The 24,987-nt window shown below is 50.4% G+C and overlaps 2 protein-coding genes across 3 annotated transcripts in view; both read right to left on the bottom strand.

Annotated features, from left to right (window-relative positions):
* Window positions 1–271: 271 nt before the first annotated feature.
* Window positions 272–12,588, bottom strand: P2RX1 (purinergic receptor P2X 1). The gene is made up of 13 exons (XM_041463599.1): window positions 12,268–12,588; window positions 8,846–8,993; window positions 8,369–8,440; window positions 7,851–7,920; window positions 7,256–7,352; window positions 6,930–7,010; window positions 5,092–5,233; window positions 3,848–3,978; window positions 3,151–3,241; window positions 2,412–2,477; window positions 1,687–1,779; window positions 1,124–1,171; window positions 272–804 (listed from the first exon to the last, which is right to left on the bottom strand). Exons 1-12 carry the CDS (start codon window positions 12,402–12,404, stop codon window positions 1,127–1,129), a joined length of 1,173 nt encoding a protein of 390 aa, XP_041319533.1. The 5' UTR covers window positions 12,405–12,588; the 3' UTR covers window positions 272–804; window positions 1,124–1,126.
* Window positions 12,589–17,717: 5,129 nt separating this feature from the next.
* ATP2A3 (ATPase sarcoplasmic/endoplasmic reticulum Ca2+ transporting 3) overlaps window positions 17,718–24,987 on the bottom strand; it is a 58,447-nt gene continuing 51,177 nt past the window's right edge. For both annotated transcript variants that reach the window (XM_041463596.1, XM_041463597.1), the window contains one exon: window positions 17,718–22,467. In XM_041463596.1, coding sequence (XP_041319530.1) covers window positions 22,422–22,467 — 46 coding nt within the window. In that variant the 3' untranslated portion in view covers window positions 17,718–22,421. The remainder of the gene's footprint in view (window positions 22,468–24,987) is intronic.

Genomic DNA, 24,987 nt, shown 5'->3' with positions numbered 1-24,987 from the left:
GCGTGGGCAGTGGAGGCAGAGCTGGCACAGGACAGTGGATGGCCATGGCTGGCAGCGTGCCAGTGCTCCCTGCCAGCCAGCCCGTGTGAGGAGGAAACCCAAGTGATAACTCTGATAACAGCCCCTGCTCGTGGCCAGAAGCCCAGGGGCCCCGCATGGGAGGGCAGTTTCTGAAGGAATCATCACTAAAGGGATTACTTTGTATGCAAACTCTGTATGCAAACCACTGCAAACTCTGTGCTCTGGGGCTAGCATAGACACCATAAAGGGATGTAGTAGAAAAACTAAAGGTTTATTTTTTTAATAAAATACATCCTTACAAAATAACCATTTTTCTCCCAGGCAGAGGGCTGGGCATGGTTCCTGCCAGCTCTCCTTCCTTCCCCTTCTCAATTTGGAACTGTCCAACGGTGCTTCTGGGGCAGAAGAGGCAGCTGTGCTGTCCCCAGGGTCTTCAGGTGCCAGTGACCTGGCATGGCCCTGGCACACCAGGCAGGTGCAGTGTGAGCCCTTCTGAAGGGCCTGCAAAGGCAGCAGTCCCAGTGCCCTGCAGCAGGGCTGGCAGAGGGCCACAAGATCCCTTAGTCTGACCCATCCACAGCATCATGGCACATCCCACCACAGGCTGTGTGCTGGGCCAGCCAGCCCCTGCCTGGCTGCAGGGCACCACCTCCCATGAGCTGGTGCTGGACACTGCTTCTGCTGGTCTGGGGCTGGCCCAGGGAGGTGACGGGATGGTGACCGAGTTTTAAGAGAAGAGGAGGAGGAGGAAGAGGGGTGCAGGTTTGTCAGTCAGTGTGGATTCTGCTGAGAGAGAGGTGCACAGTGATTTCTGGTCTTTTGCCCCCCAGTGCCCTTCTTCAAGAGATGCTGCCATCAGAGATGTGATGTCAGTCCCACATCCTGCATCTGCTGCTGCCCCATTGCAATTGCTTAAGCTGGGAAGTGCTGACCCCACGTTAGGCAATGCAGCCCACAGCTCAGGTCTCCTCCAAGCCTCCCTGGATCCCTGCTGCCTTCTTGAAGCCCTCCTGCCTTTCCACAGGCCTTGGGATTGCCCCAAGACCTATAGCCCTCATGCCTGGCAGATGTATGCCAGCAGGGCTGGGGAAACACCACTCACCTCTCACTGTGTGTTGTCTGGCTTCTTTTCCTTCTTATGCGACTTCGACTGGGGGTTAAATAAGAGAAAACAAGGATTCTTTTACAGACCTACTCCTTTCTAATGCCAGGGAAAATGTGACTGGGCAGCAACTCCTAACTCTCAGTGTATATGCTTATTTTCAGATTAACTTCTGGGGGGAACTGCTTTTTGTCCTTTTAAAGGCCATGAAACATTCCATGGTCATGGAGATATTCTCAAAGAGCAGAAAAAGAGACATTTTCTATTTTGCTAAAGCACAGATCTGCCCCTGCTTCCCTTAAAGCAGTGCAAGCGTCACTAGATATTGGAATATCTGGGGTTAAAGGCAGAGAATAAAGTTATTAACAATGAGTCACACACAACATCTCAGTAATTTTGGAGAGAAGATTCATGGATCCCAGTCTCCAACAATCCCAAGGGCTCAGGAAGGCGCCTGGTTGCCCCTCAGCGTGGATGTTTGTGTTACAGCATCATTACTCATGCACACATCCACACACACCCGCGCAAGAGCGTCTGCAGGGCAGGCACTCGCTGTTACTTACAGGCTCCTGTTCTGCATATTTGAATTTCTTCTGTTTGTAATAGTCTCGTCCGTGGAGAAAATGCAGCAGGAGCAGGTCACAGAGGACAGAGGCCTTAAATCAAAGTGCAGTTAGGTTTGGAGTTGCCCTCCAAGATTACCTGGACCACTGTGTACTTCCAGTTTTTCCCAGTTTGCCCCACAATTTAGGGTCACTTCTGCTTGATCCCACAACATGGCAGTTGCTGAAGTCTCCGAGTGTCCATTTAGGACAGAAGTGAAGTGTGCTGTGTTCAATAGTTGGTGATTTAAGCCAACAGAAATTAAATATTTCCCCTTTAGGTAAGTGCAGAGCACAACACCCTTTGAGCTGTTCCCAAGTCTTTAACAACCATAACCAAATCAGATGCTGGGTTTCTGTCCTGAATGAAATACTGGCAGTCACCTGCAGACCCTCCCTCAGTGCCAGCTCTAACTTGAAACTATCAGGATACCAATACCTGCCAAGAGATCCAGCCTTCCCTTCATCAGCAGGGTAGAATTCACATCAGCCAGAGACCAGCAGGAATCTATTTTCCTGAGCTGGCAAGGCAGGAGAGCACCTCCTTTCCCCCTTTTGCTCATCCTCTGATTCCCTGAGCAGTAGCCAGTATTTCACTGCAGCTCAAGGACACTTCCCACGGATGTCACAGGCAAGAAGAATAATTTGAGAGTCTCCATATAGAGGCTGGAAATATCTGAACTTACCACTCCAAAAATACCAATTCCAGAGCCAATTGTGGTCATGGTCGGGATGATGTCAAATTTGCCTGCCTGGTTAAAGTCAGAGAAAATAGGTGATAAGTTACAGTCAGCCCGGGGGGGGGACAAAAAAAAGGGTGCTGTAGCTGTAGGTGGGGCTCAGCAAAAGGGCCTCACAGCAACCCAAACCACAACCACAGCACACAGAGAAACAGGAGCTGGGAAAGAGCTGGTCAAACAGAAAAATATTGTAGGTTGGTTTTAGGCTGAAATAAATTGAACTTACTTTTTTTTTTCCTGTATTTTTAACATTAAAAACCCAACCAAAACCAAGCAACCAAACAAAAGTATACACTTTGAATATTCTCCATGGGAACACAATAGGGAAAGCCTTCTCTCCCAGTGGGAAGAAAATGACAAAACAGAAAAATGCAAATGTTCAGCTTTTGGAAATATCAAGAAAAGATTTTGAGTTTCCACAGGTCCCCCCCACTCCCATCACAAAGTTTTTTAGACAAAACCACTGATCAAGCCACAGCTGAAAGACGTGACCTATAAAACATGTTTTCCTCCTGTCTTCCCTTCCCCAGTATTTCCCAAGGGTCCCTGTGAGCAGGCCAGCACCCAAGGAAAGCATTCACTCTAGTTTTCCTACACCACAGGACCCTGGTGCTGTGTTATGGAGCTGGTCTCTTCCCAAGGACATGGCACTGCTGTCCCAGGGATCCAGAGGATCCACCCTTACCTTGCCATTCACCAGAATGTCGAGCCGGATCCCAAACACCTTGTAGAGTGTCCTTTTTTCCATCCCATCTTCTTTGTAGTATTTGGCATATCTGTGCAATTGGATGGTGAGTGTTAATAGTCTCCCAGGGTGTCTAACAGCCCCTGCAACCCTGCAGCATCGGGATCTTGGACAAAGATCTGGGAATGTGCTATCATAGACCTGCTCCTGACCTTCTCCTTAAACCCCCTGAAGGAGCTGGGCTGTTGGTACCTCTCCTCTCTGTGCCTCAGTTTTCCTGCCTGCAGATTGGAGTTCCAGCTCCTGCTCCTGCTTGATCTGTTGTCCCCAGGTTCTGCATGCAGCAGATAGTGAAGCACTAGTGACAGAGTCACACAGAGCAGAGGATACAGACTATGAGAACACGTGAGATGATCCTACACCATCTCCAGTCTTTCAAGGGACTTCCCAAAAGCTTAGCCAAGAAGGAGAGCCTGCAAGGGGGAGGAGATGGAAAGGAAATGGGGTAATTTTCAAGCCAAGGGGTGATTATCACTTTTCTCATGCCGTTTAAAAGAGCACTGGTACTGCTGCCTGGCCCTGCAAAGCTAGTGAGTATTTTGAAGGACAGTCTCTGGCCTTCCACCATCTCTTGAGTGGGAACCTGAAAGATGTGACCTCTGAATTACACTTGGAGAATTAGCAGGTATTTCCTTACCTGAAGTTGAACCCTGGTGAAACATTGCTGTCATCGTTGTAAAGGCCATGGAACTGGTAAATGGGTTTGCAGTACCGCAGGGGCCAGTCGAGGTCACAGTTCCAGTCTATGGTGATGCCCACCACTCCACCCTGCAGCCAAGAGTAGAGTCACGAGGTTGCCCCTCCTTGATCCTGGCCCACACAAAGAAATGCTTTCCCTCCTCATAGATGTCCTGTCTCGATGGCATGAGGTGTCCTGGCTCTCCAGATGCATGGTCCCCACTGCTGCCTCAGCCTTCCTGAGCAGCCCTGCCTTTGTGGCCAGTACATAACCCCTTGCAGAGGCTCTTGTTTCTGTCCTGAGTGCTGGATACACAAATAAATTCATGCCTTCTTGTTCCTGATCAGAATCCTGTGCCCAAGGCATGGTCCTGAGAAACAGTGCTCACCACAGTTTCCTCCTGGTCCTCATGGGGTAGCCTTCCCTTGCCTTGATAACGCCCAAGGAATATGCAGGAGTCCCTCCTCCCTCCTGAGCTCACTCCAGGCTGTAAATAGCTGTGACCCAGAGTCTTGTATTTTTGCACCTTTAATATATAGAATCTTAGAATTTTTTGGGTTGGAAGGGACCATAAAGACTATCTTGTTCCAAACCCTGCCATGGGCAGGGACACTTTCTACTAGACCAGTTTTCTCCAGGTCCTGTTCAACCTGTCCAGGAGTGGGGCAGCCATAGCTTCTCTGGGCCATCTGATCCAATCCATGCAATAAATGTTCATATATGCAAGCCTCTGATTTTATTCAATGCCTAGCAAAGTTATCACAAGGTTTTGCAGTGCAGAGATAGCAGATACTCCCACACAGCAGCCTGAGGAGTGTTAGGCAAAGCTGCATTTTGGAGCCAGGGGAAAGGCTGCAGTTAACACTGTGCAATGACCAATATTTGACCATCAGCTGGGATTTCCAAGCTCAGTCAGATGGGATTTGGCCACACAGGTCTAGTTATTCACTGCTCAAATTAAAACAAGCTGAACCCTGGGATTTACTGCCAGTGGGTCAAATCTTCTCAAGAGTTTCCATGAAAAATGTAAATATTAGGCCATGTCCAAGGAGATTCATAATCTTTATGAAATAATTCTGACACTTTTGTTTTCTCAAGAATTCTTGAGAAAACTGAAAATCATCTCAACAGCTGGGGATGATTGCACTGTTGAGTGTCCCTCTCCCATCAACAGCAAGGAACATAATTTGAAATTGAAGTACCTTAACAGCCAGAAAGGTAAAATTCTGACCCGATTCCTTCACTATGTATCCCAGTTCAAACACAGGACACAGGGAGTCAGTGACTTTGTGATAGGTGCATTTCTTCAGGTACTGCTTGGTAACGCTCTCAACCAAGTTGCGCCTGTGAATGAAAAGAGAGTGAGAAAAATTCTCAGTAACAATAATTTGGGGGGGAAAAACCTCTGTAAGTCCCTTGCCCAGTCCATGTCACTCCTATTCACATGCCACTTGTCCATAGGCTCTGCTAGGCAGTGTTCTGAGCTCCAGCAATTCTTATCTGGGACACCTCAGGGATAGTGAGTGTATTCCACATGTTTAGCTGGAGTTTGCTATCTCCTACAGCAAGGGTTAAAAGGAAAGGGCAACTTCTTGCCTTCCATCCCACTCTGCTCTTTTGCCCAAACCCATCCTGTCTGTGAAGCCTGTGGTTTTATAAGATTTGTGCCTTGCTCAGACTGATCCCATCGCTGATGCTCAGCAGTAAATTGTCAGCAGTGATTAAAGGCAGGAAGTTTCCCCACAGCAGCCAGCCTGGCCACCCTCACTGCCAGGATCTGCTCCCTCTCTGTGTCCTCTTCAGCCTGTGCTTGCTTAGGCCACCTCTCCTTGCAGCTGGGAGAGATCCCCACTCCCAGCCTCCTCTTGGGAGGTGTGAGGTCAGCCCAGCACTTTGCCAAGCATGCTGGCTGCCAGGACATTTAACCTTGGCTGCAGCGCAGGGACAAGATCAGCTTAGACAGAAGAATCCGCTGTCTACAGCGCAAATAGCTTCTGTTAATTTGTTCCAAATCAGATATATGGTCAGTGCCATCACAAATCCTCTTACAAGTGTGCCTTCAGCCAGCAGCATTTCCCCCAGTGCTGCCAGGAAGGGGCCAATCCCACCCTTTGCTGAAACAGGTGGGATCTGTGATGTTAAGCTGTGAATACCACATTAAGGGGGACTCTGGGGCACCAAGCTTATCCTGGCCATGTGGTATTTTAATTTTGTCTTCAGAGAAGAAAAATGAAAAATCAGAGTAACTGATTTGCAATTTGTGAGGGTAGCTCAGGAGAGGTTAATTCCAGAAATCTTTCCAGTAACTAAGGCTACCAGCTGAGGTGGAACAGATTAGGGAGGGAAATGTCTCAGTTCCTATGAGCTCAATGGGGTTCAGTGCAGCAGTTAGAGTAGTCCTGGGATCGCTGGAGGTAGGCAATCCTCTATACCAAGCATCCAGTCACACCCATCCAGCTGAACCCACGGTTTCCTCTGAGGGACACAGCTGGAGGAACTGACCAGGATTCATCCCCCCAAACCTCTCCTTACCTGGACACCTTGAACTTGGGGAAGGTGATACTGTTCTTGATGAACAAGGTGAACTTCTCTGCTTCTGACAGCAGGGCAGGGCTGAAAAACACAAGTGTAGACATGTGTCCATCACTTGGCTCTCCAGGCTCTAGAGAAAGCTCCATTTGGTGGAAATTCACCCAAACTGAGACAAGCAGACCCAGAAAACTGGTGGTCTCATCCCTTCCCTTTCTGGTCTTTCACAATACAGGCTGTCCTGGCCACGTGCCATAGAGCCCCAACTTGATCTGCTCCACACCAGGTGCAGCTGGGATGGGAAAGAGGGCAACAGCCATAAGGAATTTCTCAGTTCCTATGAGCTCAATGGGGTTCAGTGCAGCAGTTAGAGTAGTCCTGGGATCGCTGGAGGTAGGCAATCCTCTATACCAAGCATCCAGTCACACCCATCCAGCTGAACCCACGGTTTCCTCTGAGGGACACAGCTGGGGGAACTGACCAGGATTCATCCCCCCAAACCTCTCCTTACCTGGACACCTTGAACTTGGGGAAGGTGATACTGTTCTTGATGAACAAGGTGAACTTCTCTGCTTCTGACAGCAGGGCAGGGCTGAAAAACACAAGTGTATACATGTGTCCATCACTTGGCTCTCCAGACTCTAGAGAAAGCTCCATTTGGTGGAAATTCACCCAAACTGAGACAAGCAGACCCAGAAAACTGGTGGTCTCATCCCTTCCCTTTCTGGTCTTTCACAATACAGGCTGTCCTGGCCACGTGCCATAGAGCCCCAACTTGATCTGCTCCACACCAGGTGCAGCTGGGATGGGAAAGAGGGCAACAACACCATTCCTTACCTGGGAACATGGTAATCAACTTCAACAGGGCACCAGCCAAAGATCTCACAGGTCTTCACAGTGCTGTTGAAGCGTACACACTTGCCAGTCATGAGCCCTGTGGGGGAGACAGCTGCTCACACCCCTGGATCCTGTGAAATCTCAGCTCATGCTGGGATGGATGGGATCTGGCTGGGGCTTCAGCTCTGCCAAGGGCATTCAAGACACAAAATGCTCAGGGCTTTGGCACCTTTCTAAACCAGGAAAGTAGTTGTGGCCTCTCAGCTCAGGACAGTGGTTTTTCTTACAGTGCTATACAAGGGAGCAGCTGGGAATTTTTCTTGTTAAAACACACCTAAGAAAATGCTGAGCTGATAAGAGGACAACAGTTTGGGGGAAATGGCTTAGTCCTGATTAACCTTTTGTCCTGATTAACCTTTTGTTTGCAGCTCAGGTATCTTTCAAAAGAGCACAGCTGGACTAGCCCACGTGGGACCTTCAACCAGCATGTCAGAGGTTTTCCTGTTCAAAGCAGGTCCCCCAGCCAGGTGACACCCCAGCCAGGCAGCTTTTCTCGGTGTTGTCTCACCAGAAACACCAGGAGCATGTGCCATACCTTGTCCCTGGCGGCTGTATTTCCCTTTGCTGCAGTCGCTGTCCTGTGTGCACAGCCCGGCATCTGGCAGCTGTTTGGAGAAAGCAGCCACCTCTTAGCATCCCACCCTGCAGCTTCAATCCTCCTGTCCCTCCTGCCTCACCGGACAGCATTTTTCTTGAGGGATACACTGCTCAACTGCAGCCAGAGCCTTGTTCATACACTGCTTCCTAACCAAGGCTGTCCAGATAAATCAGGAAAAAAGGGGCAATTTATTCACTCCAGGTGGATGCTTTCATTTAATCCTCAAATTTGCTCTGCTTGATCATCTCAAAGGAAAGAAAACTTAAATGGATGCCACTGTTTTTCAGCAGAATAGAAGTCTTCACGCAGCACACAGGAGTCCAGAACATTAAACATGGGGCCAGGCCCTGGCTTTTACTAAACCTCTCAGTGTCAGAAAAAGTCACCCAGTGACACCACCACAATCTCCCTGAATTACAGAAGCTTATCCCACTGAAGGAACCCGATGCATTTACCTCTGGGCAGGTTCCTTGTTTCTGTCCAGGAGTAACAATGAAGTTGGTCATCACCACAAACGAGTTGTCCCCCTGTGGAGACACAGCCAACAAGCTCACAGCCAGCACAGGGTCTCCTCTGTGAGGAGCCTCTCCCTGGGTGGGGACCTGCAGTGCCACCAGCCCCAGGGACACTGGAAGATCCCACTTGCTGCCTGAGATAGTGCTCCAGAGGCACTGGAGGAATCTTGATCCTCTTGGAGGCAGCCTCAAATGTGCCTCCTCAGTCACAGCGAGTCCCAAGTACCAAATACTCCCCAGGGAGAACCTGGGCAGAAGTTTGTGACAGGAGCAACCTCCTTTCCATCACAGGGACACCCTGTCGTGGAAAGCTCCATGGAAAGCCTATGCCAAGGACCCATCTGCACCCCAGCACATGAGGAAAAGCAGCCACTGGGACAAAAGCAAATCCCTAACCCACCCACCCTGACTCCTTACCTGGGGTGGGAAAACATAGTCCACCACATCCCAGATGTGAGGACCCAGGACACTCTCGTTGGTCAGTGTCAGCCCTTTCAACTTCACTGAGACCGAGCTGACGATGCTGTCCTGAGACTGGTAGCCCTTCTCGTAGAGGAACACCCACCTGGACAGGGAAAGGTGGCAGGGTGAGCATGGCCACCAGCACTGCTCCACTGGCCCAATCCTCAGCACAGACCTGTGGGCTGGGGCTTTTTCTACCAAGTCTCACCTGGGGAATCATTTGCCAAGTTTCTTCCCACTGAATGAGGGAGATGTTGCTGAAATTTCCTACCCTTTGCCTGAGGCATGTGGTAGCTGCAGGACCCAACCTCCATGCCAGGATGGTGTGTTCTGGGGACTGGGACACATTTTGTGGCTGAGGGCGTGTGATGGCAGGTGGAACACAGTAGCCATCAGTCATTTAGTGTTAAAGCCTATGACAGGTTTGCAGCTTGCTGGTCTCAATGACCTACCCCAGCACTCCTGATCTCCTGATCCACTGCAGAGAAACTCTCCAAAATCCAATGCCAAGGCCAACAGAGAGCTGAGTCTGGACACGGTTCACATCCAGAGCCACTGTTCCCCATCCAGCAGAGGGAATGAGGAGCAATGGCCCTGTGTGCAGAAGGGCTGCAGGAGCAGGGTTAGGGACACTGCTGTGGCCAGAACAGGGCTCTGCCTGCCTTTCTCAGCCCATCACACAGTCATTAGTGCAGACTCCTGACACTATTTAACCTAGAGCATAAACAAGCTGCCGCTGGATTAACTCTGACTCAGGGAGACTATAAACACGGGCAAGCAACCATTTCGGGTAGTGCTCCCGGCGCCGCGGAGCATTCTCGGCACTAAAAAAGGAGCGATGTGGATTTTGTCCCCACTGCCGCAGGCATCGGTCCCGCTGGCTGTGACAGAGGCAGCAGCTACCCGTGGGACAGCCCATGACACCAGCCTGCTGTGTCAACCTCGCCTCTGACAGCTGGCTGATGGGCAGAGGGGAAAATGGGGAATCCCAGGTGCTCTCTGGAGGTTTGCTGTTTGGTGCTGGACCTTGTGGGGACTTCTCAGAGAGGGAGCAGCCACATCTGCATCCTGGGACTGAGGGCAAGAAGACCTCAGGGATAGCATCTGCTCCAGTGCCTGGGGATGGGAGCAGAAATTCAACACTGCTGCCACCCCAGCTGGGACACCCAGCTCCAACATCCTCTCCAAGGCAGAAGATCATACTGGGTTACACTGGTTACAGTGGGCATCATCCCTGATGCCCTCAGGGCTGCAGGAGGATGTGAACTGGGCAGCAGCAGGGGCAGAAGGTTTCTCTAGATCAGCCTCCAGCACAGACTCTGCTGCTGACCTTATTCCCCTCTGGCAGAGCTGACTATGGGCACACAGGGCTGGGCAGCCCCACCTTCCCTGCAGCAAAGCCAAGGTCATGACAAACAAAACCATTTCCCACAAGGCTGTAAATGCTGCAGCAAGTCCTGCCCAGGTTGTAAAAGTCCCCTAGTGTCACTCCCTGATGTGGCAGAGCCACCAAGCCCTCTTCCCTTGCTGGCCTCATCCTGTGGCTCAGCCCACAGCTCCTTGCATGCAAGAATTCAGGAAGTGAAACCCAGAAAGCGCCCAGCATCTCCTGGGCAGCAGTGATACCCCCTTATCACAGTCATCACAGGAAAAAACTGCTCCCCAGGGGTGACACGGGGACTCACAGGGGGCTTGGCCCCACTCCTGTGCACTGATGGCATTGCCCATTTCCATGGGCATCCCATGCCTGCTATGAAGGGGGGACAAAAGCTGGGAGAATGGTAAATAAATACACATTTGGCTGCCAAATTTGCTTTCAAAGGGCAGAAAATCCCAGGCACTGTGACTTGGTGAGGGCAGCGAACTTGGGGCAGTGTTGTGGGCAGAGAACTGTGAGTAGTGCTGTGGGAAGGGAACCGGGGGCAGTGCTGTCAGCAGCGAGGGGAAGCCAGGGGCTGATGGGGCTGTGGGCAGCTGCAATCATAGCCCCTTGCTAGAGAAGCCCCATCCCAACAAACGAGGAAAAACTTGGGAATTACGGCAACTTCATGCCAGATTCCTCTCCTCTGCCACTGGCTGTCACCCCCGGCTGGTTCTCTTCCTGCTCCCTCCTGGTTGCCTGTCTCAGTTTAGCCAAGTTGCTTGAGACACGTTTCCTTAGTTGCTCTGCTCAACCATCTGTGCCAGTTCCCCATCCACAGGAGCAGCTGCCCCAGCCACATTTGGGACTGGAGCCCTGGGACTTCACAGGCCCAGTCCTTAGGAAAAACAAAGCTGCTCCCAGTAACACCAGTGCAAAACTCTCTGCAACAGAGCATCCTTGAGACCTCGGTTGCAGTTTTGCATGAGGATTACCCTTGGGAGCCAAAGTGCTGGTGAGCAGGGTGGGACCAACGGGGGGACCAACGTGGGGGTTCCACACTGATCCCCTGGGAAGGGTTTTACCCTTTCCAGGGAGTCTGTGCTAAAAGGAGGGATGGGCACCTCTGCTTCCCACAGTCACTTGCTTGCACTGAGGCCTGGGAGCCACTGCCTTTCCTTTGCGTAAGACACTCTGCGCCCCAAAAATTCCCAGATTTCCCAATTCATGGCCAGACACTCCCTTTCCTTTCAAAAATCCTGCCCTGGGTGGGGGCACCCATGAAAGTGTGCTGGTCTCCTGCTAGGGCTGATCCCACAGCAAAGGCTCACCAACCATCACATCCCATAGCATCATCCCACACTGAGGGGACAGGCACAGAGTAACTGTAGCAGGAGCAGCAGCCCTGGGGCACCTGAGGACACACATCCTCACCCATTCTGATCCCGCCTGCTCCACTCACTGCCTTTTTTAAGCAGTTGCCCTTGCTTTTGGAGCTGCCTCCCAGAAGCAAATAAGACCAGGAATTTTGGAGCCAAGCTGTGTCTCGGCCGCAGCGTCAGAGCGGTGAACAGGGAGATTTATGGCCCTGTCTTGAGCCGCTTGGGTCTCACAAATCACTGCACTGGCCCCAAATGCCTCTTATTTAATATAAATGAAAATAAAAATAACAACAGATTCTCAGGCCACCGTCCAGCAGCTGGAGCAGGATCTGGATTCTCTTCAGTGAGAAGACGGGGCCCCGGTGTGCAGAGCAGGGCTGGGCAGGGATGAGCCTCCAGCCTGGACATACAGTAGCTTCTGGGGAGGATATGGGGACTAAGCAGCCATCTGAAAGAGCCATGGTGGGACACTGGAGGCTGCACGGGAGCAGCCACAACCAGAGGGATGTGAAGCCGTTAGCAATAACCCCCCTGCACTGAGATATAGGGGATATAGAAGCCCCTCTCTCTCCATTGCTTTTCAACCCAGTGGCAAAGCTTTAATTTCAGGGAAAGCAGGTGCTGGGGAGCCTTACCCGATGATGTACGCCAGGACGATGAGCTGGATCAGCCGGAAGGTCAGTCCCACCTTCTTGTTCCTCACCAGCACCATCCGAGGGGTGTCATACTCGAAGAGGAAGGAGGACAACTTGTCCATGCACTTCTGCCCCATGGCTGTGCCAGGGCTGTGCCGCAGCCTCCCGGCTCTTCACTGCGCCCTGGGCTGGGCCGTGCCCGCCGCCGCTCCGGCAGCTCCTCTGTTTGCAGATTAAAAAAAAAAATAAGAATGCTATCGGCGTGGCTCTGAGCACATCTGGGCTGTCGGGTTTCCTCCTCTGCGCAGGGATGAGGCTTCCTCTTCCTATAAGCTCTGGGCTGGGAACAGCGGGTGCCCTACATGGTCTGGGGGTGGGACAGGGTGTGGGAGGGTGCAGGGCCACCCTGTTGCCAAGCCCTCATGCCACCAGGACAAAGCCATCTGTCTGTGAGCGATGCTCCCTCGCCCGGCAGGAGCCTTCCCTGGGGACAGAGAGGCTGCAGGCAGGGCTTGGGATGAGCAGAGGCATTCCTGGGGGCAACAGTGGGATGGAAGAGATTGTGGGGGTCCCGGGAGAAATTTTAGGAATTAGGATTGGGATATCATCTTTCCTATAACAACAGCCACCTCAGGCTGTGTGTCCTGAGTCCGTGTCCTACTCTGTCTCCCAAAAGCTGTCCCAGAAAAAGGGTCGGGAAAGAGAAGGGGGAGCACCAGAAAGCCCAGCTCAGCAATTCGGAGCTGACCCACGGAGCAGAAGGGCACCCAGCTTGGCCCCCTCCCATGGTGAGGCCAGACAGCTGGGGCTTGGCTCCTTCCCAGCACTTGCACTGGGCTGGGCTGGGTGCATTTGGAAGCATTTCCAGCATTTCCTGAATGGCCTGGATGTGAGCAGGGCCAGGCGAGCTGGGGTCACTGCGAGCGATGCTCGGCAGGGTGGTGCAGACACCACTTAAAACAAATATCACTGAGAAAGGGACTGGATTTGACAGTGCCAGACTGAAATTTGGGGGCCAACAGCTGCAATGAAGGGGGTTGGCTCATTGCTGGGGAAGGCACAGAGGCTGTGGATGGGGGACCCCGTGGCCTCAGTGCATCCCACTGGGCAGCTTCAGGGCACACTCTGTGCTGGGGAGCACTGGGGCTGAGAAGGGAGCACTGGGGCTGTGTTTCTGGGTGAAAGAGAGGATGTTTTCCCCAGAAATCCCAGCACTGAGCTGCTTCAGCACTCCAGGCAGGGACAGGCTCCATGAACCTCAGTTCATCTGCTGCCTCCCTTGGCCTCAAAGGAGACACTGGCTCTCTGCAGCCACCAAGCCTGGCATAAAGGCCATCTCTGCAGGAGGAATAAGTTTTGAAAGTAGGGAAAATCTTAACCTGCTAAGATGAATCTTTCCTTTCAGGAATATTTCTTTTAGCCTCACTGCCTCTCAAGTTCACTTGTGGCTTGCTCACTGTCACATTTACCTTTCTATCAATATATTACAGACCTGACAACTGTGAAATAAGTGGAAAAAATCAATTATCTTTGCTGGGCAACAAGGAAAAGTGGGGGAAAAGCAACTGAATAATTTATCTGAATTTTTTGGCGTACCATAAAGCCTGGGAATCAAAATCAGATGATCCCACGTTGCAAGTGACGTGATGTGATCCCAATGCCCCAGTCCTCAGCAACATGGAAAGCTGTCAGACAAGGAGCCAAAAGCAAATACAAAATGCTGATGTTAATCATACAGATTGAAGGCTGATACTGCTATTGAGTGGAGCAGACAAACCTTATAAGCTTAGATATCTGTCAGGAGAGAAGCAAATAACTTACTGTATGAAACGAGGCCTTTTAGGGAAGGCTGCTCACCCTTGCCAAGGCCATGGGGATAATGAAAATAGGACAGCTAAATTTAACAGCAAAATGACTTGTAAAAGAGTCACTTCTAACCTCCTCTCTAGTACTTGAAGTCAATAAAATGGTTATAGCATGGATTTAGCTAAAATACTTTCCATTGGGAGATAATAGGCATCTGCCATTTTTTAATCTCTTGGAGCCATGTTGCAGCTGGAGAGTGGGGCCAGACCCCGCCTGGAGTGATGTGGAGAGCAGAAGAGCCCAGCCTGGAGCAAAAACAGAGCCTGAATCTTTTCCTGGGCTGATACCAGCACCCAGCATGGACACCCACTTGGCCACAGCATCCAAATGCTTGAAAAAACCACAGCCTAAACACTTGTGGGCTCACACCTCTCCCACACCCACACCATCCCTGGGATTGCCACTCCTTAAATTACTTTATCACAGGGAATTCAGTAAGTTTGCACAGGGATTGCTCACCTGTGTGGCCCTGCAATGGTGCCAAGATGGTGCCAGCACACCTTCCTGCCTCTGCCAGGTGGTTGTCGAGGGACAGTGCCCTGCTTGGGCTGTTCAGTTGTTGATTTATCTGCCCAGACAGGGCAGTCACTGGCCAGAGATGCTGAGATCATGGGGCTGTGGTGCTTCCAGCTGTGATGCAGGCACTGGGCTGTCCTGAGGCTGCCTCTTTGCAGTGATAATAAGTGCATTGCTCTAACACCCAAATGAAAAATAAAGGTAGAATTAAGAGGAAGAGGTTTTTATCAGCCTGCTGTGTAAGGTGCAGCCTGGCGGGTGTCCCATGACCCTCTGCACCAGTTCCCACACATAGCTGGGACCTTGGGGATGGTTTTATCTTAGATTCTCACAGACACCAACTGGTGTGGTGCTGTCAATACACTCACAGCCATCTCCTCTGAATAACTTTTGTATCTCTTGGCTGCTTCCAAGCAGAGCAGGGAGGAGGCACTGGGGATGCTCTGCCTGGAGTAACGAGGAGCAGGAGCTGCTGGAGGAGCAGTGGCAGCTTGAGTTCATCTACAGAAGGTCCTGGACACTGAGGATGGGTTTGCCCAGGGCACAGAAAACACTGAACTGGACTTGATCTGAGCAGAATGAAAACAAAGGACCAAGTGGGACAGCACAGGGACACAGGGAGTAGAGCTGGAAGTGTTTGAGGCCAGGTTGGATGAGACCTTGAGCAATCTGGTCTAGTGGAAAGTGTCCCTGGCCATGTGAGGGGATTTGAACAAGATGATCTTTAAGGCCCCTTCCAACCCAAACCATTCTGTGATTCTATGGCTCTAAAGCCAGGTTGAGATAAAGAAAATGAGTCCATCCAGCTCCACTGCCCACGGGAGGGGAAAATGAAAGCAGAAGCAGCAAATGAGGCTCTAAAGCCCCTGTGTTTGTGTCTGAGATTGCAAAGACCCAGGGCCAGATTTCCCAAACACTCTCCTGGGTCAGCTGGCATTGACTGATCTCCAGTGCCAGGCTTTGGCCTCATCCAGCATCTCCTGCTCCAGCTGGGCCAGATGCCAAGGGCACTGAGGGCTGGTGACCCTCCAAGGGTATCCCTGGCAGTGCTGTGCAGGAGTGTGAAAGGAGCTCATTCCCCCTGCCCATGAAACACACTCAGCCTGTGCTTGGGGCTGAGAGAAAAATGAAAAATCTGCTATTTTTAAGGGAGACATTTGGAAATGCAAGTGCATCCTTGGTTTGAGCTGGGACAGGAACTGCTGGAGCACAAAGAGGGTTCTGAAAACCTCTCCATGGGGCTCCAGCCCACCCACAGCCAGGGAAGCGCCACTGTGGAAGGCATAAAAGCTACCAGGTATTTCCAGGCTCTCAGACATTGATAGGAAGAAAAGAAAATAGAAAAATAATAGATGAAGCTCATTACACAACCCAGACTCATGCTTGGCAGCATGGAGCTCTGAATTTCAGCACAAAAATGTGCGGCACGCTGCAGATCGTGGATGGGGAGGAGTGACACGGAGGCAAGGTTTAAAATATGATGGTGGGTGCAGAGAGGACCTGCTGTGGTCGAGGTTGCCAAGAAGAACCCCTGAGAGCTGATGGCTTTTCCCAGTAATTTTGGCTGCCACAACCCCCTTGCCCTCACCAGTTGCAGGAGGTGCTTACACTGCACCACTGGCAATGGGAAGGGGAGGGTGGAAAAAAAATTGGCAGATGAGAGCAAGCAAGGTCCTACAAAACAGCATGTTCAGTTTTCTTTCCAATTTTAACTTGTCCTTGACCTCTCTTCGCTCCTTCCCAGCAGGGCTGGCTGGGCTCTGTACTTGTCCCGTGCTGCAACGCCCCAGCACAAGATGTTTCTGTGGTGCTCACCCCTCAGAAGTGGCATTTCCATCCCCAGTTGCTGTGACAACACATCTCCCTGGAAATACTTCAGTTTAGCTGATGCCAAAGCAAATATGAACCCGAGGTGCTGGGGGTACCAAAAGGTGTCAGTGGCCCTGTGGCCATGGTGGCCTCCAGAAATGAGGATGCACATCCAGTGTGGAGGCTGGACCTGAGCCATGGGATACATAAGCCCTTGGGATTTTTGTTGGTAGGGTGACACCTGTTTTCTGAATCATGCCTTCAAAAGACAAGCACAGCCCCAGGAGATGGTACCCAGGGGTCCAGGGACTGACACAACATCAGGTGGAGAATTTGGGGTGTTTTTGCCTTCACCACTGTGTCCTGAGACAGCATTTTTGGTATTGGGGACTGGCTTGAGGGTCACCTCCAGCCATGGCAGTGGTGCTCCTCTTGCTCTGACATCAGTCTGCACCAGCAAAGAGGAGGCCAAGCAATGGCCCTTTCCCAAAACCAGAATGTTCCAGGGCATCCCATGACACTCTTTGTAACCCCCTGTGGGTTACAAAGCTTTTGGCTTACCTGGTGCACCACATTTGTCCTGCTCACACATTGGGAAGGAACACATGGGGCCACATCCCAGTGAAAAAGCACCAAGGGTAGATGTTGCCATGAACACAGATTTGCTCCAAAACAGGACCTGCAGCTGGATCAGGATTTTCTGCTTCAAACATCACCATGGGCAGAGCTCCGGGTGATGCAGAGCTGGAAACGCATGGCCCCAAGCCCTGTGCCATCCCCCCAAAGGAGGCCAAGTTATTTAATTATTATTTATTTCACAATTAGTTCTTGTAGAGGTTATTGCAGGGCTTATTTAAACCTCCCCTCCCAGCTGGGGGAGATAAGGTGATGACTATTCTGGATACAGTCAAAATTAGCACTGTTATTTGTATTCTCGTGCCCCAAGAGTGAATTTTAAAAATTCCCAACAGTCGTATTATGCCACTCCGCTCATTTTGCCTTTGTCATCCCATGCCAGGCACAAGCTCAGCTCCATTTCTAGTTTGGCTCCTCTGAAAACCCACAAGAAATCCTGATCTGGTGAGCACAACTCCTTTTACGGCTGAAGAATGCCCTCAGGCACTCCCGTATGGCTCCATGGGCTCCCAAATGTCCCCCAAATCAGCCACAAATGGGACAAGAAAAGCAAAAAAGCAAAAAAAAAAAAAAAGAAGAAGGTAAAACAACAACAACGAAATAGACACAAAAACTCCCAGTCATCCAGTAAAATTGCTTTTATTTCTGTAATTTTCTAAGTATAAAACAAATCAGCCCAATATTGTGTGAACAGAGTGGATTGTATGGATGTGACCACAAGGAGCCTTCCCACGTCTTCCCGGCACACCTGGCTATTTACAGTCAGACAAAGGACACGGTTTAGGAAGCAGCAATTTAGTGGAAAAATATCTCTCATATAATAAAATAGGAAACCTCATTTCTTTCAGTTCTATCCCTCAGATAACACCCTCCCACCCCCCAAGATACAACAATTTACCTTTTACTATGAAGCACAATCTCAGAGATTTCTACATTTGGCTGTTCAGGCATCTCATATAAAAAAATCAGCATATTCCCAGACTGAAGCCACTGAGGGCACCTGCTGGCAGTTCAGGGGTTGCCCTCCTCTTGGTCCCAAGTGCCCATCACTCCAGGCACACACAGATTTTGGCTCATTTAATGCCCCACTCACACCAAAAGCTGAATGGCACCACAAGAACAGGTCCAGGGAGCACAATTTACCCTGTGTCTCCTCACTGCAGCCCTGCAAATCCTAACTCCAACTGTGCCACAGAAGATCTGCATGGGGTAAAGCCCCCTCCTTGGTCAGGACTCCCAGGCTGTCTCCCCTGACAGAAAATGCCACTGCAGAAGTGGGGGAAAAAGAGCCCAGACAGGACTGAATCTCTGGCATCATTTATACAAGGTGATGGCCATGCCAGGTATGGTCCAAAAATCACAGTAACTCTCAGGAGTTGGTAGTGGGGATTTGGGTGTGTTTGAGTTTCAGAAGTGATCTAATGCCAAGGTCACTGAATCTCATGAACATCTCCCAGCCAGGGCCCCTGCACAGCTCAAACCATTATTTGATGAGTTTTGGTGGAGTAGGACCCTGACTGGGAAGCAGTATTACCAACCTGATGTACAAAAGAAGGACCAAAACTTAATGCTGAGTTTTCCTCTTGCTCCTCCTTCTGCCATCCACACCATGAGCCGAAACTCCAACTCAACCCCAGATCTGATGCTCCTACAGGAATGAAGTCCCTCAGCCCCTCCACAGAGCCTGTCCCTCCTCCCCAGTGCTGGTGCTGCCATCCAGCCTTGGCTGAGCAGAGCATCACCAGAAACACACACACAGAATGCTCACAGTGCCAAAACCCCAAACACACAAACACAGACCTCATCCAGACCTGGGCCATACAACACAAATAAAATACAGGATACAGCACTTTGCTCTTTTTCCTTTTCCAGTGTGGGATCCCCATGGGATCACACAGCACAGGGGGAAGAGCTCATCCAGCAATGACACAATACCCCAAAACAGTACAAAAGACTTTCCACCACAGCTGATCCCCCTGGTGCTTGCCCCAGGAACACAGGACCTTTCCCTCCCACCTTGGCTGTACCCCAGCACGGTGCTTGGCCCCTGAGGAAGGAATATAAAGTGCTCATGGATAATCATAATCCCATGCTGCCATCCAGCACGTCCTACACCCTGCATCTCGTGGAGGATCTGTCACAGCAGCCCACCAGTGCTAAAGGTCTTGCTGGAAAGACCTGAGTTTTATTTATAGACTTAGAATATGCCAGGCAGCACCATCAAAATAAAACTAAAAAGGAAATAATTTCTAACCTCTGTTGCCAAGAAAAGCAAGAATCCCAGAGGTTTTCCCCTAAGCTGCTTTAAAAAAAAAAAAAGCTTTAGGGCAAAACAGCCACCCAGTGTCCATCTCCCTTGTATTGCACAGTCAGATGCCTTGGTAAGACACAAGAGCCTGTCCCAAAGTGATGGTCTTGGCTCTGGGATCTCCAAGTTTACATAAGAACATGTTCCAGCCTGTAAAAGCTCCCAGCATGCTGCTGCTGGCACACATGCAATAAATAAGTACTCTGTGATTTATCCTGACCTTTCACTGAAGAATAAAGGAAAAAATACTTACACCTACGGATATTTTTCTACTTCATTAAGATGTTTGAAGTATAAACCTCTGCAATCAGAATTATGGAGTGAAATCTGAACTCCAAGTAATTAAAGGATGGGGGAAGACACAAGAGACGTGGTCAACCTTTCAGAAGGGGAAATAGGGACGTGTCAAAATGGTCCCTCCTAGCAAGGAGGCCACCTGCCCCAGGCAGCTCTAGTGCAGATTATCTGGGTATTTTCTAGATAGATCTGAAAGCTCACAGTAGAAATAAAATCCACTTTGCTGCTGCTGGAAAGAACAAGCTGGGACACAGCTCTGGTTTCTTGCCCACGATGGCTCAGGCTTTGGTAACTCACAATTGTGACCCAATGATTGCATGAACAGACTGACACTGCCTGGGCTTTTACGCAAGAGACTTCTCCGTACCACACACATTTGGGTTAAATCCATAGTCCTCCACCAGACACTGAGTCCAGGGAGAGCAGTGTAACTCAGGTGCTGGATGGACAAGCAGGTTCCTGTAGGCACAAGGGACCAGGGATGCCACTGGGCAGCTGCAGGCCCTGCTGGACCCTCCAAACAGGGCTGGGATGCTCTGAATCCAGCCCAGCCCCTGAATCCAGCCCAGCTTCTCCTTAACTGGTTGTTACCCCCAGAGAAACAGAGAAGCTGTCTCCTCTGATGACACTGAGCTGGAACTGGACTAAATTCCCACTGGCTGTTTTTCTGCACAGAGCAATGGAGATAGATTCAATCATCTTGGATGTCTTTCCCAACTAAAACAATTCTTTAGTTCTGTGACCTGTGCTAAAGTAAGGTGAAATCCACCCTTTTGAGGAAGGGCAAATCACATGTCTACAGCATTAGTCTTACTGAAACCTTATTTTGAAGGCTTATACAGTACCTGGGTCATGTCCTGGTCCTCTACACCAGGGTGGGTCTCATCCATGGTGAAAATTTTTGAAGAGGAATTGGTTATCCCGTGGGATCAACTGATTAAATCATTTTGACAGAACACATGTGAAAAATAAAACTTCTTCAAGACAAAGTATAATAAGATTTAAAAAAATCAGCAACAATCTTCTAACCACAGAGTATCTATAAAGATCTTTTTAAAGAGCTCCATATTAAAATTCCTTGAATACATTATATATTAAATACAGTAACAACATTTCATGCAAGGTTTTCTGTACAATAAATCAGCTCAGTAGTATAACAATTCTGTACATTCCCATTGGTCTGGGGGCTCTGCTCATCTTCAATGCTGGTGATGGAGAAAAGAAAGGAGGGATGATATTTGGCACCTACTGTATGGAAGGAGAGATGCTCTTGCCCAGATGATACAGAAAAACACTGGAAGCTTTTAAGAGACAAAAAGTAGAAGAGGAAACCCAACAGCAGAGGAGCAAATGCTATCCCAGACCCTGGCTCTAGTGCTGTTGCTGGAATGTAAGAGAAAGGAAAGATACAGGCTCTGGCTAACTAAATATCATCAGGATGGATCCTAGGGGACCGTGAGGAAAACAGGAGGGAGGATTTGGAGACCTGGAGAAGAGACCACCCACTATCAGCTTCTCAGCTGATGCAGCTCAGTGGAGAAAGATCAATTCAATGGATCCCAAAATCCACTCCTGATCTACAAATCCTCACTGAAGACTGTCTCACTCCTGCTGTGAAAAAATCCCCAGAGGGCAAGATAAAGTGGGTGCCTTACAAAAAGGGATGCCACAACAAACACCACTCACGGAGAAAGACCACGTTATGTACAAGCATACATTCATTCCCATCGTGATCCCTTGGCAGGGATGCCCTGTGCAAGTCAGTGATGCTCTCCACAGCAGAGCACATGAAGTCATGGATGTGCTCCTGAACACTTAAGCTCTACTACTGCTAGGGAAATAGTTAAAAATTCACTGAGGAAAGAAAGTGTGACCAGGAAGGAGTGGTGGACATGAGGAATGCAAGGTGGGCATCCCCTTGCTTTTCTTTACATGGTTGCCCCTACAAGGAGAAGGACTGCCTTATATAGTGCAGATGGGATCTAGCAAGATGCCAGATGGAGAACAGACAGGACTTCATCGTGCTTTGGTGCTGGATGAGCCTGAGAAGGTGCTGGGCTTTCCATAATGCAGGGATCAAACAGGACAGCATGATAAATAGGGAGAACTTTGCCTTCCACCACATGCACCTGACCTCGAGATGTAAACACACCTCCATGAGATTCACACCAGTGTTGGACACACTCTGAAGCTATGCCCAGCTGCTGCAGCCACTGGAGCAGAGCACAGCAGCAGCAACACTATGGACATCATCAAGGCTCAACTACCCCAACACACAGCTCCCTCTCCTCTCTCCCTGCCCTCACTCACTGCCAAGCCCTTCCCAGCCCCCGAAGCTTCCTTGTGCATCCCATCCCACTGGGGGATGTGGCCTCAAATCCAGACTTCCTGCCTTAATCTCTCATGAAGGCCACCGTGCCCGTGCTCACTCAGGGTGAAAATTGCAAAGAGGGTCTCAAATTTGGCAAGAACAAATCCCAAAGAACCACATTACAATGATTCAGATCCACACAGCTCCATCCCCAAACTCTACGCCAGCTGTCCAGTAATTGCACTCATATGTACAGGAAAAAGAAAGCTACAGAACAAAACGAAAATCAGGATTTTTTCTTTTCGACGATTCACCCGCATTTGTCTGATAGTCGGACACATGCATGTCCTGCTGGCTTTAGCGATGGTCACGCATGCAAGACTTCAGTCCCAGTTACAAGTTAGGGATCCTCTAGTTCAGAGTCGCCCTCGTGTCGTTCATTTCTTGTCCTCTTCTCCTGAAATGAAGGGCAAAAAAGAGAAATAAAAGTATTGGTGAGGGTTCAAAAGCAAACCAGCTCCATGTTTTTTGTTACCAAGAGTGGTTGCTCCACAGAAGGAACCTGGGATGCTGTCTGCACACAGCTGGCCTGACTGCAGCTGTGGCAGCTCAGGCTGCCTGAGGAGGAGGAGGAGGATGCTGGTGCCTGGGTGAGGAAGGTCTCTGCAAGAGTTAGGCAAAGGGATGAGTGCACAGAATTCACAGAATGATTGGGTTGGAAGGGACCTTCAAGATTATCAAGTCCAACCCGGGCCCCAACACCACCTCAACTAAACCCTGGTACCCAGTGCCACATCCAGGTTTTGTTTAAACACATCCAGGGATGGGGACTGCACCACCTCCCTGCAGGCCATTCCAGCACTTTATCACTCTTTCTGTGAACAACTTTTTCCTGATATCCAACCTGAGGTGGAGCCATGAGGGAAGGTGAGTAGGCAGGATCCCTCCTTACTGCTCCTAATGAGGCATTATGCAGGGAAAAGCAGTGGCTCAGAGGGGAGGAAGCTCACTGCATCCTCCCACCACCCCAGAGCCCCAGCCCTGCTGCAGCCAGAGACACAGACACTGTTCCATGGGCTGACACCACCTACACACACTACCCATGTACCTACACCCATAAATACCTTCAAAATAAGGAGCAAGGACCAACCTACTCATCACAGCCACTGTCCCAGGGCTGCCCTCCTACCTTCTCCCTCCCTCCAGATGGATGGGGCTGGACAGGGAAGGTAACAGGCAACACATGGCCTGTAGGAAAGTGATGGTATCCAGCTTGAACTCCATGTGAGCAGCCTCAAAATCCCTGCCAGAACTTGGCTTACAGCAACTAGATCCCCAATTTTCAAGCAGTTGACAGGAGTGTCCCTGATCCCTGAGGCAGCAGCTGCCCTCCAGCCTGGGGTAGCTTGGTTTACCCAGAACACATCTTTTTCCTTAAAAAAAAACCCAGCCAGAAGCAGCATTTGCTAAGGAGAGTTAGAAAAATCCCTTATCACGAATCCTTTGACTGTATTTCTCTATCTTTCATCACTGCACACATCACAAAATACATCTCACTGGGGACTGCTGTTCCTGTGCTCTTGATAAATAAGGGTCCTGCCCAGGGTTGCGCGTGGGGCTCCGCGCCTGCTGCCAGCCCTGGTGCCGACAGCTTTCAGGGGAATTAATAAATAACAGGCAAGACAGAGGGAAAAGGCTTTTTTGCAACTTCTGCCAAAATTTTTTTCCAGTGCTGGCTGCAGAGCCCGGACTTATGTCCTGGGATAAAATGGTTTGCTGTGATGGCAGCATCCCTCTGGATGACACTGCAGGCTTTGGTGTAAGGCAGGGATGTTGGCAACTGCACTGTACTAAATATCATTGCAATAATAAAAATTAATCTCCTCTCCACTGCAGCAGCCTCCCTTCCCTCTCCTCCAGCAGCTGAACAGTCCCCACTGGGTGGCACACCAGTGGTAATTTGCCAACCATGGCACTTCCCCTAAACACATCACCCCATGGCTGTGCAAACAGGGAGGAAGATGCCATGGCATGTGGCAGGCAGGGACAGGAAGGGGACATGGCTGCAGTGTTTAACCACAGTGAATGCTCTTCAAAAAGTTGCTCTCAGGTCTCTAAAGTAACCCAGTCCTGGCATGGAGTGAGTCAGGTGTTTCTACCAGCCAAGGGTCCAGCTCCCACATGTGCAGGTCCCTGCCTGTCAGTGTCCATCTGTCCTTCCCTCACACAGGTGGCAGGACCTGTTTGCAGGGATGATGGGATGGTCACAGTCCCTCTGGATGCTGCCTCACACCAGAGGTGTCACAGCCCTTCAGCATTTGCAAAGCAGCAACTGAACAATGTGAGCTCAGCTCCTCCAAGGTCTGCTCCCCCCAGACAGCTGAGGATTTTGGGGAGGTTTTTCCTTACTGCTTTTGACTTTCTTCAACAGGCTCCTGTAAAAGGTGCTGCTGGAGGGATGCAGGGTCCCACTGCCAGCCCAGCTCACCTCCTTCACTAAGGGAAATGCTGCAGCCCTTGTGGCTCTGAAAACTGCACATCTCCCCCATCACAGCAGGGCACCCTGAGCTTCAGCTGAACCCTGGACCCCAGGAGAAAGCCAAAAGGGAAATTGTTCCCCCATCCCTTTGCAATACCAGGGCAGCAACACCGGCAGCTTCCCTCTGCTCTTCCATTTCTAAATCACACACACGTATGAAAAACAGGAGAGAGGGGGAAATAAAAACAAAAAGCAAAGCAGCAGAGCTGTAAAATCCCTCGTGGAGATTCCAGCCCTGGAAGGTGCAGCACTGCTCTCCTGCAGAGCATCCCACAGCTCAAGGGAATACTTGGCCCACGGGGACACATTCCTCTGCCAGCACCCAGCCAAGGTAGCTCCAGGCACAGATTACCCTACAAGGGCAGGCCACGGCCGCAGGCGCTCGCTCCCCGCTCTGCTGTGCCAGGGAGAGGGATGCCTGCCTCCTCTGCAGGGAAC

Source organism: Pyrgilauda ruficollis, unplaced genomic scaffold (genome assembly GCF_017590135.1).
Source record: "Pyrgilauda ruficollis isolate IOZ18807 unplaced genomic scaffold, ASM1759013v1 scaffold168, whole genome shotgun sequence".
NCBI classification, from domain to species: domain Eukaryota; kingdom Metazoa; phylum Chordata; class Aves; order Passeriformes; family Passeridae; genus Pyrgilauda; species Pyrgilauda ruficollis.
This window is presented reverse-complemented; position numbering and strand designations above follow the sequence as displayed.